Below are 12,131 nucleotides of genomic sequence, written 5' to 3' on the forward strand. Positions count from 1 at the left end.
CAACGCTGTCAATCAAACCTGTTGCTAACGCTAGCGGGTGTGACCTCGAGGTGATTTGTCTGTTGTTAACGTTCATATCTTGATTTACAGACACAATAGCGAAATAAAAACGAAGTAATACGAAAATTTTAAGACCAAAATGACACGGCAGTTACAGCTAGAGGGGCCAATTTATTTCAATAGAAAGTGAATTGGAGCCAGAGTCATGCTAACCCATGCTAACTTCCTATTTTAAAAGCAGCAGCTAACAGGTTAGCTACGGTGTGTCCATTTATATACACAGTCTATGTTCGTACCTTGTAGAACGTCTGGAAAAGCAGTTTTTTTTTTTTCGACGAGATCAACGCCACATCTCGACTTTTGAAAATCCAGCCGCAAAAAACGCACTTCATCTGTACGTTTTGGATTCCTACAACCAATTTTGCAGTTTGACTTTGACAGAAACGCCCCTGAAATGCGCACAGACATCAGATGTAAACACAAATATGATGTTTTTGAAATATTTCGTTCCAATCCCTCCTCTCTATTATCCAGGTCATGACGGTCTGACGCAGTTTGTTTGATATGTTCTGAAAGCGGAGCCCCGTACGACTGACCTTAGGCTCCTCAAATATTACACTGCCTCCATGTTTTCTCGAGTAGAACAGAGAGAGAATGAAAGAAAGAAGGCCAAGATCTCCGTTATAGGTCGCCCACTGCACAATATGGCACCCTGCACGGAAAGAGCGCTCCCTGTTCATCCAATTACGAGACCGGAGAGGCTCACTCAAGACTGATAAAACCGGGATGCTGTTTAAAATGTGAATAAAACAGAAGGAGGTTTTGTTTGCATTATTAAACTCATTCAGAACAAACAGAAATAGGATTAAGTGCAGTCGGAGATGATTCATATGGCTTATTCTGTGTGTGGAGCCGTCGATGTGCCGGAAACGCAACTCGATGACAGAAAAACACAGTGATTTTTGAGCTGTAGAAGTTTAAGAACATCCGGAACTAACACTGCTATTCTTTTCTAAAATGCTTCTATCTGGAATATTAACAATTTCGATATTCGCTGTGGAATCCTGACTCCAAGTCGATCAGTAAAAACGATTTTTGTTTTATTTTTATGGTTTAATCAGACATTTTTTTGCTTCAAGTGTCAAAACGCAGGGATATATTTAAGTTTCGATAGCGTTAAAAACAAATTTGGCGTTAAAAACAAATTCGTCTTTTGAAACTACAACAACAAAGCTCCGAAGTCGTTTTTAAATGGCACTTATGCGTTTGTGCGAATGACGTCTTCGTGCATCAACAAAAAAAAGCCGCTAATGTCGAAATTTGAAAAATATCATGTTTTATTTCGATAGGAAATTTATTTTATTCACATTTTATCACATTTTACAAATCGTCCAAACTATTTCCAGAGTTGCGTTTTGCATTCGAGCGATACCTCCTTTTTCAGTGTTGCGTTTATAGATCGTGCGCACGTAGAAAACCTCTTTTTGATGAACGTTATGGATGTCACAACAGTAGAATACAGTGTAAGGTCAGTTCTGTACAAATACGAGCTAGTTCCCTCCTCTTCCCGTCCTCAAATCACAAATAATCTCTATAATCTGTAGCAACAATGTATATTTATGTGCAAGATACGACGATATGGCACAGGGACAAGGCCTGACGTGTAGAATGAGGTGGTAGCAGCAATCCATGTATCACACACACCACTGCCTTTGAATATTTGCGCAAAAGTGACTCATGTAAACCACAGACTGTATAAAGAAGTGGACTGAGCGAGTGCGACGTCACCCACGGCGTTCGGCTCCAGGCAAACGAAGCTCGACGAGGCTAGAGCAGTTACAGCGGCCAATTTGGAGTCGAGTAACAGTGGTCCCTCGTTTATCGCGGGGGTCACGTTCTAAAAATAATCCGTGAAGTATCATCTTTATTTTTTACAATTATTCTCTCTGTTTTTGTCTGTAAAACCCCTCACCACACACTTTATACACTTTTCTCACACAGGCGTTAACATTTTCTCACATTTCTCTCTCGTTTAAACCTCTCAGTCAAACCTTCGTCTGCGTCTTTGTCGGTGCAGAACGTTTCATCGACATTGTGGGTTTTGTCGGGGAGAAAACAAATTGCAAACGTACAGCACTTCAGAGTCACACTGAGATCCAACGTTTATGTAAATTTGTCTGAACACATTCTGTACTGGACAGGAGACACGACACGGAGGAGACTGATGGACAATGGTCTACAGTCCAACAGCCAATCAGGACGCACGACACAATGGTCTACAGTCCAACAGCCAATCAGGACGCACGACACAATGGTCTACAGTCCAACAGCCAATCAGGACGCACGACACAATGGTCTACAGTCCAACAGCCAATCAGGACGCACGACACAGTGGTCTACAGTCCAACAGCCAATCAGGACGCACGACACAATGGTCTACAGTCCAACAGCCAATCAGGATGCACAACACAATGCACGTTCATACACTGTTAAAGAAACATGCAAAATTGCGCTAAAAAAATCCACGAAACAGCAACGCAGCTAAAGATAAACCGCGATATAACGAGGGACAACTGTATCTTAGCAACAAAAGAGCCAATCCAGAGCGAGGCTGTTGAAGGTAACGCCCCTTCCCGCCCGCACCACTGGTTTAGCAGGGAGCGGGTGCTTAGCAATGCTGTCAATCAAACCTGTTGCTCACGCTAGCGGGAGCAACTTTGGGGAAAGAAGGCGCCTGATTTGTCCGTTTTTAATGTTCATATCTTGATTTACAGACACAAACGTGAAATAAAAACCCCAGGATCATGTAGAGAGGGTTAATATGAACATTTAAGACCAAAATGACGAGTCTGACAGCAGCGGTTACGCAGAGGGGGTGACGTTTTTCAATAAAAAGTGACCTGGAGCCGATAGAACTCGCTAGCGGGTTAGCTATGTCCATTTACATATACAGTCTATGATGCAAACCAATGGAGTTAAACGTTATGCTACACAAAACATCCTTGTGCGATGGTGGGGTGGTTTGAGAGAGTCCAGAAACGATACTCAGTCAGAAGTGTAAGTCCTCCTCCTCTGCCTTAGCACATGTGCAAAGATCCATCCGCCATTTTGGACAGCGTCTAGGTAGTCAAGAGTCAGCAGTGGAGGTGGACGTATTGCACACACACGACTAACATCAACAGATCCATTGAAATGGCCCCGTCGCCGGCGCCACACCAAAAGAACGAGTTTTTGTCACACTCATGAACACCGTAAAAAAATTCAAAAACCTCGAATTCGTTATTGCGACACTCTCAACCTTGCTTTTTTTTTTTTTTTAAGATTCCCTTTTCCAAACACTTAGAAAAATGGTGCAAGTTTTTCGTTGTATAGTTCATCATAAGGAGCGGGTTTAAGAACGCGTTTTGGCAGTAGAGTCTTGTACAAGTCGAGGGCGAGAACGGGGCAGAATCGGGGCGTCCGTGTTTGATTTTTGAGGTTGTTCAAAGTCTCCTCGTAGATTCCAACCCTGTGTAATCCTTCGCCACCAGCCCAACACGTCCAGGTCAGATCCCGGACGCCCCCAGTCCCATGCTGGCAGTGTGGCTCATACAGGGGAGGGTCTGGACGGTTTTGGGGAAGTCGTGGGTGAGGATCCGGCCGTTCTCGCCCCCGTTCCCATTCCCGCTCATCCTGGTCAGTGTGGAGCAGCGCATGGCGTCGTTTATGGATTGCTGTGGAAAGGACAATGGAAGAAACGGTTACGATGGCGCGACACTTTGGACAGTGGCTTTCGTATTTCTGATCATGTTTGGGGAAGTTTGATCAGATATAGAAAGCGTCAGAGCGAAAACTGGAAAAAAGATCTAGTTTTGTGGTGCTGTACGCCAAGGTTTTTTGATTTTATTGTTTTTCAGAATATTTTTAGAGTATTTTGGTACCACTTTATAAAAAAATACACTTTAATTAGCCAAACAAACATGAACAAAGACGTAATTCATAATTGACAAATAGTTAAGAATGATTCAGGCTCAGCAATGATGGAATGTGATGATGTGAAAGTAGTAAAGTACTGTGTTACAAGTACTTTTCACAGTGGATACTTTTTACTTTTACTTGAGTACATCTGAGAGCAGTATCTGTACTTTCTACTTGGACAGGACTGAAAAGTTAAAGTATTTTTTATCATCGTCTGAGACCTGCTGATGGGTTTATTTTTAACACGTTCAGAATTTGAGAAAAACAAAAATACACGAATAAAAACTGAAAAAAACTAAAAAACTAAACACGATTGATTCAGTTATTTCTGTTGAACTCAAATCTTTATCAAAATCACCACATTTGAAGCTTCATTAGCCTCAAAATCTGTGCGAAATACTTTTAATTTTTACTCTTTAAGTACATTTTAAACAGGTAAAAAAAACCTTTTACTTAAGTAGCTTTTTTCATGTGATACTTTTACTTTTACTTGAGTATTTTTTGCTCCAGTATCTGTACTTTTAGGCCTAGTAACTCCTTTTTAAGAGCATTACTTAAACAGTTTCTAAGCCTGAACAAGTCTTAATAAACTACTTGCTCATTATGAAGTACGTTTTTGTTTTTAAGGCTAACGAACGAAGACGTCGTTATGGAGCTCGACAGTGACCACCTGCCCCTCGGTTCCAGAAGTACATTTCTCATTCAGTTTTCCCACAGACTTTATAGAAAAAAAGGTATATTAAAAGTTTAAAAGCTCAGAGCCGATCAGATACGTGGAACTAATGACCACGAAACTTGTCATTTTATTTCAAATCTGTTTCTGAAACTTCATAAACTGCAAAGTTGTTGAAACATTTCGCCGAATCTTGCGTTTTTAAATGGACTTTTTAGACGTCTGCGTGTCCCTCAGTCGTCCGGGTCTGATCCAGAGCAAAAGATGAAGTTTAAATGTGTCAACTGGACAAATCGAAACGAAAGAGAACAGTAGGAGGGCCATTAAAGGTTGAATAGGGCCGTTAAGGCTGAAACAGGAGACAACAGCTGTTTACAGTTTCAGTGTCGTTAGCGCCTCCTTCAGACAGATATAAGGCAGTGTCCAGCAGGAATCTGACCAGAACTGAAGAAGCGGCTTGGACGAGCAGCTAAACGTCTTCACTCGTGCAACGATTTGTCCAGTTGACACATTTAAACTTCATCTTTTGCCGTACTTATTAAGCTTAAAACGACCACATTATGAATATTTATTAGCACGAAGCTGGCTAGCCTCCGCGATGCCGTTGAACATAGACTGTATATATAAATGGAAGTAGCTAATGCGCTCACCGCCGCTTTCCCAATAGGAAATGAGGTTGCTCCCGCTAGCGTTAGCAACAGGTTTGATTGACAGCGTCGCTACTGTCCATATGAGTGATTTACGATTTATTCTAATTAAAATACTAATGTCAGGGTTCCACAGTATGACATTAAACTTGTCTTTTATTTATTAATTTGCACGATTTACTGCTAAAGAAATACTTGGATACTGTGGAACATTCTAAGCAAAGCAACAAGATCTGGAGACAAGCAGTTAAAGGTTCGATAATGCGTCAAATAAATAACGTTAGCGACAGGTTTGACTGACAGCGTTGCTAAGCGTCGGCTCCCTGCTAAACCAGCGGTGCGGACAGAAATGTGTGTTACTTTTCCACAGCTTCTCTCCTGATTGGCTCTTTGGTTGCTATGATACTTGCGGTCGGATTTCCAAGTATAAAACTCCAAATTAGCCGCTGTAACTGCTAGCCTCGATGAGCGTCATTTGGAGCTTAACTCTGGGCGTCACACTCAATTAGTCCACTTTTTCACACAGTCTGCGCTTTGAACTCTCAATATCTGATTCTTTTTTGAAAAATCTATGGGAGAAATGAACGTAAAATGTACTTCTGGAAAGAGAGCGGGCGTCACTGTTGAACTCCATCGTAAAGCGGTACCAGAAATGCTAGTTTGCTGTAGAACTGTAACAGATAATGTGAATAAATGCATGTTAAAACTGAAATAGACTGGTTCAACTGTCAATTTCATTCTCTATGGGCCATTACCAGCGATGCAACAGCGGTCGAGCTGGTGGCCAAATTGGATATTACGGCGTGAAAATATAACTGGACATTTGAGGCGGTTAAATTGTTTCAGTGAGCAATTCTCAGCATTGTCCTAGTTTGTAAATGGTGCAGAGCAGAAGTTGTTTTCACTCCCCAGTTTAAATCCTAACAGGCTCTGAGCTGGAGACAGCGCTCGGACGATGCGTGTGTGCGTGTGTTTGTGTTTGTGCGTGCGTTTGTGTGGGTTTTTTCTGTGTTGCCCTGCCAATTTGGACTGATTCAATTGGGCGAAGCAAAGTGTGATGTGAAGCAACTGGTGAGTGCTTGCGTCGGGAGCAGACGATCACACCCGCCCGTAATTGGACGAGTGTTTTTCCTCACGAGCCAAACGGCGTGCAGGGATATCAGGTGGGATCTTCGCCTGCTGATTAAAATCGGAACAATATTTTTCCATGTTCTTGCGTTTTTGTTTGTTTGTATGGAGTGGAGGGGTTGAGTGGAAGGAGAAAAATCGAGTTATAACCAGATCAGGCGTTGAAGGAGGTGAAGAAGGTTCTATCGTGCGGTACATTTATAAGTGACAGACAATTTCAGAAAAAAAAAACTGTTGGGATGATGTGCCAAATGTGAATGAAAACACGTCGAAATGGTTTGCAAATCACTTTAAATACTAGACTATCTCATTCACAACAAACCGCACCTCACCATAACCCAAGAGTTCCGTGTCAGCGCTCGAAGTACCGACGTTTAAAACTGGATTTTAATATAAACAAACTTGAAACTTGATCCTAATTTCAATGTGGAGGTGAAAATTGAAGCTAAAACGGCATTCCTAACACAAAATAGCAGATTATCGATACCTGTTCAATAGGTTTCGTGCACAACAGCGCCCTCTACCTCACTGTTAGCGTCACTACTTCCTGTCCAGTTTTATCTCTGAGGTTTGTCCGAGTCTCGCTAAAATGAATAAATATTTAAAGATCAGGCAGTGGACAAGGAGATTATTTAAATTATTTTTGAATTTTAATAGGTTGTTTATTTCATTTCAGCTGTGGCTACAATAGTGTAAGCCATTATTATTAAAATTATTATTAAAATTTCATCTAAAATAGTGATTCACGGCAACAAAAACAGTAAAATCTACAAAAGTAACTGGCAAGAAGCGTTGTTCCTGATCCTGATTATGGTGATATTATTGTTATTATTATAATTCCCCCCAAAATAATAGCATTTTTTAGCAACACTGTCAATCAAACCTGTTGCTAACATTAGTAGGAGCGACGTAGGGGAAAGAAGGACCTGATTTGTCTGTTATTAATGTTCATATCTTGATTTACAGACACAATAGTGAAATAAAAACCCCAGGATCATGTAGAGGGTTAATACGAACATTTAAGACCAAAATGATGAGTCTGACAGTTTTTACATAGAAAGTGAGCGTGGTGGCTAGCAGGTTAGCTATGTCTGTTTATTTACACAGTTTATGGACCCATTGGCAGTGGGAACAGGCACATTTTGGAGTCGACTCATGAAACAGTGACAAAGCTCCATGAGACGGGCCTAAAGTTGAGTTGGAGCACTGCCCTGTGACGAACAGGAAGTCGGCCATATTGGACTGAAATTCTGCAGCTTATTTGCTTTGTTTATTCTAATTCTGTAATCTGTTTTGGATTTTGCAATCTGGAACAAATTGTAGCTTTCTCATGTTGTTTTTTTATTTTTTTATTTTACAATTCAATGTATTCACTATTCCTTGTTTAAAGTTATCTGTGACCAAACTGTATAGACAAAAACTCATCATTTTGGTCTTAAATGTTCGTATTAACCCTCTACATGATCCTGGGGGTTTTGAGTTATTTTAAGTTTATTTTTTCCATTTTTTCTTTAGTTATTTTGATTTCTTTTTTTTCTTTTTTTTTTACAATTTTTTTTTTTTGCTATATTGAGTTTTTTATTTTATTTTTTTAAGTTATTTATTTATTTATTCGTATTAACCCGCTCTACATGATCATGGGATTTTTAAGTTATTTTGAGTTTATTTTTTCCATTTTTTATTTAGTTATTTAGATTTTTTTTTCTTTAGATTTTTTTTTTAACTTTTTTTTTGTTATATTCAGGGTTTTTTGTTTTTTTAAAGCTATTTTGAGTTAATTTTTCTTTTTTTTTTTTTTGTTATTTTGAGTTTATTTTTTTGTTTTTTGTGTCCACTGTCTGTAACTGCTGCTGTCAAGACTCTACATGATCCTGGGATTTTTATTTCACAATTTTGTCCATAAATCAAGATATGAACATCAATCACGGACCAATGAGGTGTCACTGAAGAAGCTTTGGGCCTTAGGTGTGGTACTTTAGACAAACGCCACGACATACTCCATTTTTTCCCATTCATGAACGTGCACTTCTGCTTCTCATTCATGATCTATTGCAAATGACTCATAGTTAGTATAGTTATAGTTTTTGCACAAAGTTTGATTTACATTGGACACGTCATCCCAACTGTTCCATCACTGCTTTTGTTCTTCTGAAAATGCAATAGTTGGAGTTAGACCGTGTTAAAGCAGCGATGACACATGAGCCAGGCCCAGTCTTATGGCAGACACATAAAGATGGTCACCACGATGGCCCTGCTTTGCAAAGACAGCGAAAAGAAGAGAGCGAGGAGACCAGGAGAGAGATATGTACCACTGTGATTCAAATTGCCCTTACACCTGCTTTGGCGTGTTGTCGGAAAACAGAAAAGCATTGGAACTGTCGCCGTATTATCGCTGTAGAAAGGTTTTGTAATATCCCAGCTCTGTCCTTCCTCCTGAATCTGAGAATTACTGCAAAGAGCTAAATTTGGCTGTGAGTATCCGAAGATCGATCTCTACGTTTAATGATAAGGAGCTCACAAAGACGGGCCCTCGCACACTTCAGACTTAATCGTTTTCTCAGAGGTGGTTTAAGCACCGCTACCGTTACATCCAAAGAACTGCGTGAAACCGAATGGCGTAAGGGCAATTTTAAATCAAGTGATGGACAAGACGACGAGGTCAGTGACGAGGACGAGCGGTGACAGAGCACAGGAGAGCGGCTTGCGGTGGACGCCATTTTGGCTCTGGACGGTTAGATGGACGGGTGAGCAGCAGTAGCATCATCATCATCATCATCATCATCATCATCATGAAGGCTTGAACACATCGTTTCCTACCCCATAGCTGTTAGCTCTGCCCTTATATCTTAACAGTGTTGTTGGCGTACAGGCCGTAGCTCTGCAGCTCTGTGTAGGGGGCGCTAGCACCACTGTCTAAGGCTGAGCAGTGAAAGGCCTGAGCAGCTGTGGCGGCAGCAGCTCTCGCGGTCGACACCTTCATTCGACGAGACTCGGTCCGAGACTTGTAGCAGAACTCCACCAGAGCCACCAGCATGGCCAAGCCCAATCCGCCAATCAGGATGTAGAACACGCCCGCCACGTTACTGAGGCTCAGAGCGCTCGTCTTGTCCTGGAGAGTGAGAGACGAGGGGGAGAGACGGGGGGAGAGCAGTTCATAAACACATACAGACAAGTTTACAGACAGAGATATGAAAGAGACGAGAGACAGGCTCAGTGGTTCTCAAACGTTTTAGCTAAAAGAGCAGGATTGTGCTAAGTCGCTAACCAACATGTTCCGTATTCTCACTTTACATCTGAAAATCGTGTCTCCCCTCTCTCTGTCTCTGCTGCTTCAGACTCATTTTGGTCTTAAATGTTCGTATTAACCCTCTACATGATCCTGGGGTTTTTATTTCACTATTGTGTCTGTAAATCAAGATATGAACATTAATAAAAGACAAATCAGGCGTCGTCTTTCCTTGAGGTCACTTCAGCTAGCGTTTATATATTTTTATTTATTTTTTGTATAATATATATTTTTCATTTTTATTTATGTTTGTATAATATATATATTTTTATTTTTATTTATTGTTGTATATATTTTTTTGTATAATATATATTTTTTTAATTTTGTATTATTACTTTTATTGATATTAAAATACTATTACTATTACAATTACACACTCTACATGATCCTGGGGTTTTTATTTCACTTTTGTGTCTGTAAATCAAGATATGAACATTAATAACAGACAAATCCGGCGCCTTCTTTCCTCGAGGTCGCTCTTGTTAGCATTAGCAACAGGTTTGATTGACAGCGTTGCTATGCGCCTGCTCTCTGCTAAACCAGTGGTGTCGGCTGAGAAGAGGCGTTACCTGATTGGCTCTTTGGTTGCTATGATACGCTCGGTCGGAGTTACAAATATGGAACTCGTCTCCAAATTAGCCGCTATAACCGCTCTAGCCTCGATGAGCTTCATTTGACTGAAGCTGCATGCCGTGGGTGACGTCGCACTCACTTAATCCACTTCTTTATACAGTTTATGGTTAAAACTGGAGTAAACGACTTCAGAAAAAAGAAATCGCTAAGATACGTTTTGAGATGAGTGTGTTACTGTCTGAAAAAAACAGTTATCCATGTGCTCAAAAGGTACTTTAGTAAAACCGGAATTAAACAAATAATTCAGAACTAATCTATAAAAAGACATTTAAATCCCGGGTTTATAAATGAATCTCTTAATTTTACAAGATATTTCTGAGTCCAGAGATTCACTGATGGAAGCGTTTTGAACCACAGTTTGAGAACCACTGTCAAAGACACACGTTTACAGAACAGTTACGTAAAAATACACAGAAAATACTAGTACACATAGACACGACGGTCACAGGACACACATAACACACACACTAACAACACACAAAGAACATACACACCCATAAAACAGGAAAGATCTATGTCACAAAGCAGAGCCAGTAATTTGTTGAATATAATCTTATCTTGATATATAACAGGAGAAAAATGCTAAAATCTGATGGATATTTTCTTAAGCAAAGCCTCCAACTTATATAATATTTAATTCTAGGCTGTATATTTAAATATTACATAAATACACAATAGATAAATGCATAAAATTAAGCAAATACAATGGTCTACAGTCCAACAGCCAATCAGGACGCAGAACACAATGGTCTACAGTCCAACAGCCAATCAGGACGCAGAACACAAAGCACGTTCATACTCTGGAAAAAACCAAACAAACATGTAAAACCACAAAAAAATTAGCGAAAGTGAGGGACAACTGTATTTTTTTTTTAAATTCTAGTCTCATTTTGAAATCTTTGCCGTTGTCATTTGGTCATTTTTAGTCGAGTTTGGATGTGCTATGAAAATGAGGCAAAAAAATCATTGGGGGGGGGGCTATAGGGGCATTTCAGGGGAGACTAGGGCCCCCTAAAGCCTCGCGCCGCCCCTGCTTCTTCAGCTCGACGTAAAGAAAACGCCACGGCTCTGTGTTCTCATTAAAAATAGTGTCGGACGTTGGATTTACCAGGTCGTGTGTTTGAGCTGAGATGTTTTCTGTTTCTATTTCTTTCATTTTATATTAGTTTTTATTTGTTTATCAAGACTCAATGTGTTTCCAGCGTTTTGAAAGTTAAACGGACACGACTATGAGAGATGAGATTACTCTGACAGACGTGTGACCTTCTTTTAAATAAATAACTGTTTTCCTATTATTGTACTACAGTATGTACGTGTTTTGTTTTGTTTTTTTGTTGTTTTTTAAGTTTTAAAAGCTCATTTCACTGCTTTGTGAGATAGACCACAGAACAACTTACAATCCACAACTTTTACAACAAGAATTCAGTCCACATCATTTAATAATAATAAGAACAATAATAATAATAATACACAGATTATGACATTAAATTTAAAGTGCCCATTTTATGCTATTTTTTAATTTCTTCTAATGTCGTTTCCTTGTCACACACAGGCCTGGAGTTGTGTTTTTGTGTTTCATTCGCACAGATCTTGCTCTGAGTTCTTCTCTCAAACGGAAAACGCTCTGTTCCACCTTGTGATGTCATCGTGTGGCGATACAGGAAGTGCTACGTTGTGTTTTTAAACTCCGCACACCTTCATTTCTAGAATCATTTGGATCGTTTCAGACCAGGCCAATTTTTACTGAACTAAAAGTAAAAAAGCAGCTGTTTACTTGAAAAAAACTACCACTTGATGACATCACAAG

At 39.9% G+C, this 12,131-nt stretch overlaps 1 protein-coding gene across 6 annotated transcripts in view; it reads right to left on the bottom strand.

Moving 5' to 3' along the window:
• Nucleotides 1-2,925: 2,925 nt before the first annotated feature.
• The window catches only part of gria1a (glutamate receptor, ionotropic, AMPA 1a), a 177,598-nt gene continuing 168,392 nt past the window's right edge, over nt 2,926-12,131 (bottom strand). For all 6 annotated transcript variants that reach the window (XM_055224637.1, XM_055224636.1, XM_055224635.1 and 3 more), the window contains 2 exons: nt 9,380-9,514; nt 2,926-3,713 (listed from right to left, as the gene is read on the bottom strand). In XM_055224637.1, coding sequence (XP_055080612.1) covers nt 3,546-3,713; nt 9,380-9,514 — 303 coding nt within the window. In that variant the 3' untranslated portion in view covers nt 2,926-3,545. The remainder of the gene's footprint in view (nt 3,714-9,379; nt 9,515-12,131) is intronic.

This window comes from Periophthalmus magnuspinnatus, chromosome 10, assembly GCF_009829125.3.
Source record: "Periophthalmus magnuspinnatus isolate fPerMag1 chromosome 10, fPerMag1.2.pri, whole genome shotgun sequence".
Taxonomy (NCBI): domain Eukaryota; kingdom Metazoa; phylum Chordata; class Actinopteri; order Gobiiformes; family Gobiidae; genus Periophthalmus; species Periophthalmus magnuspinnatus.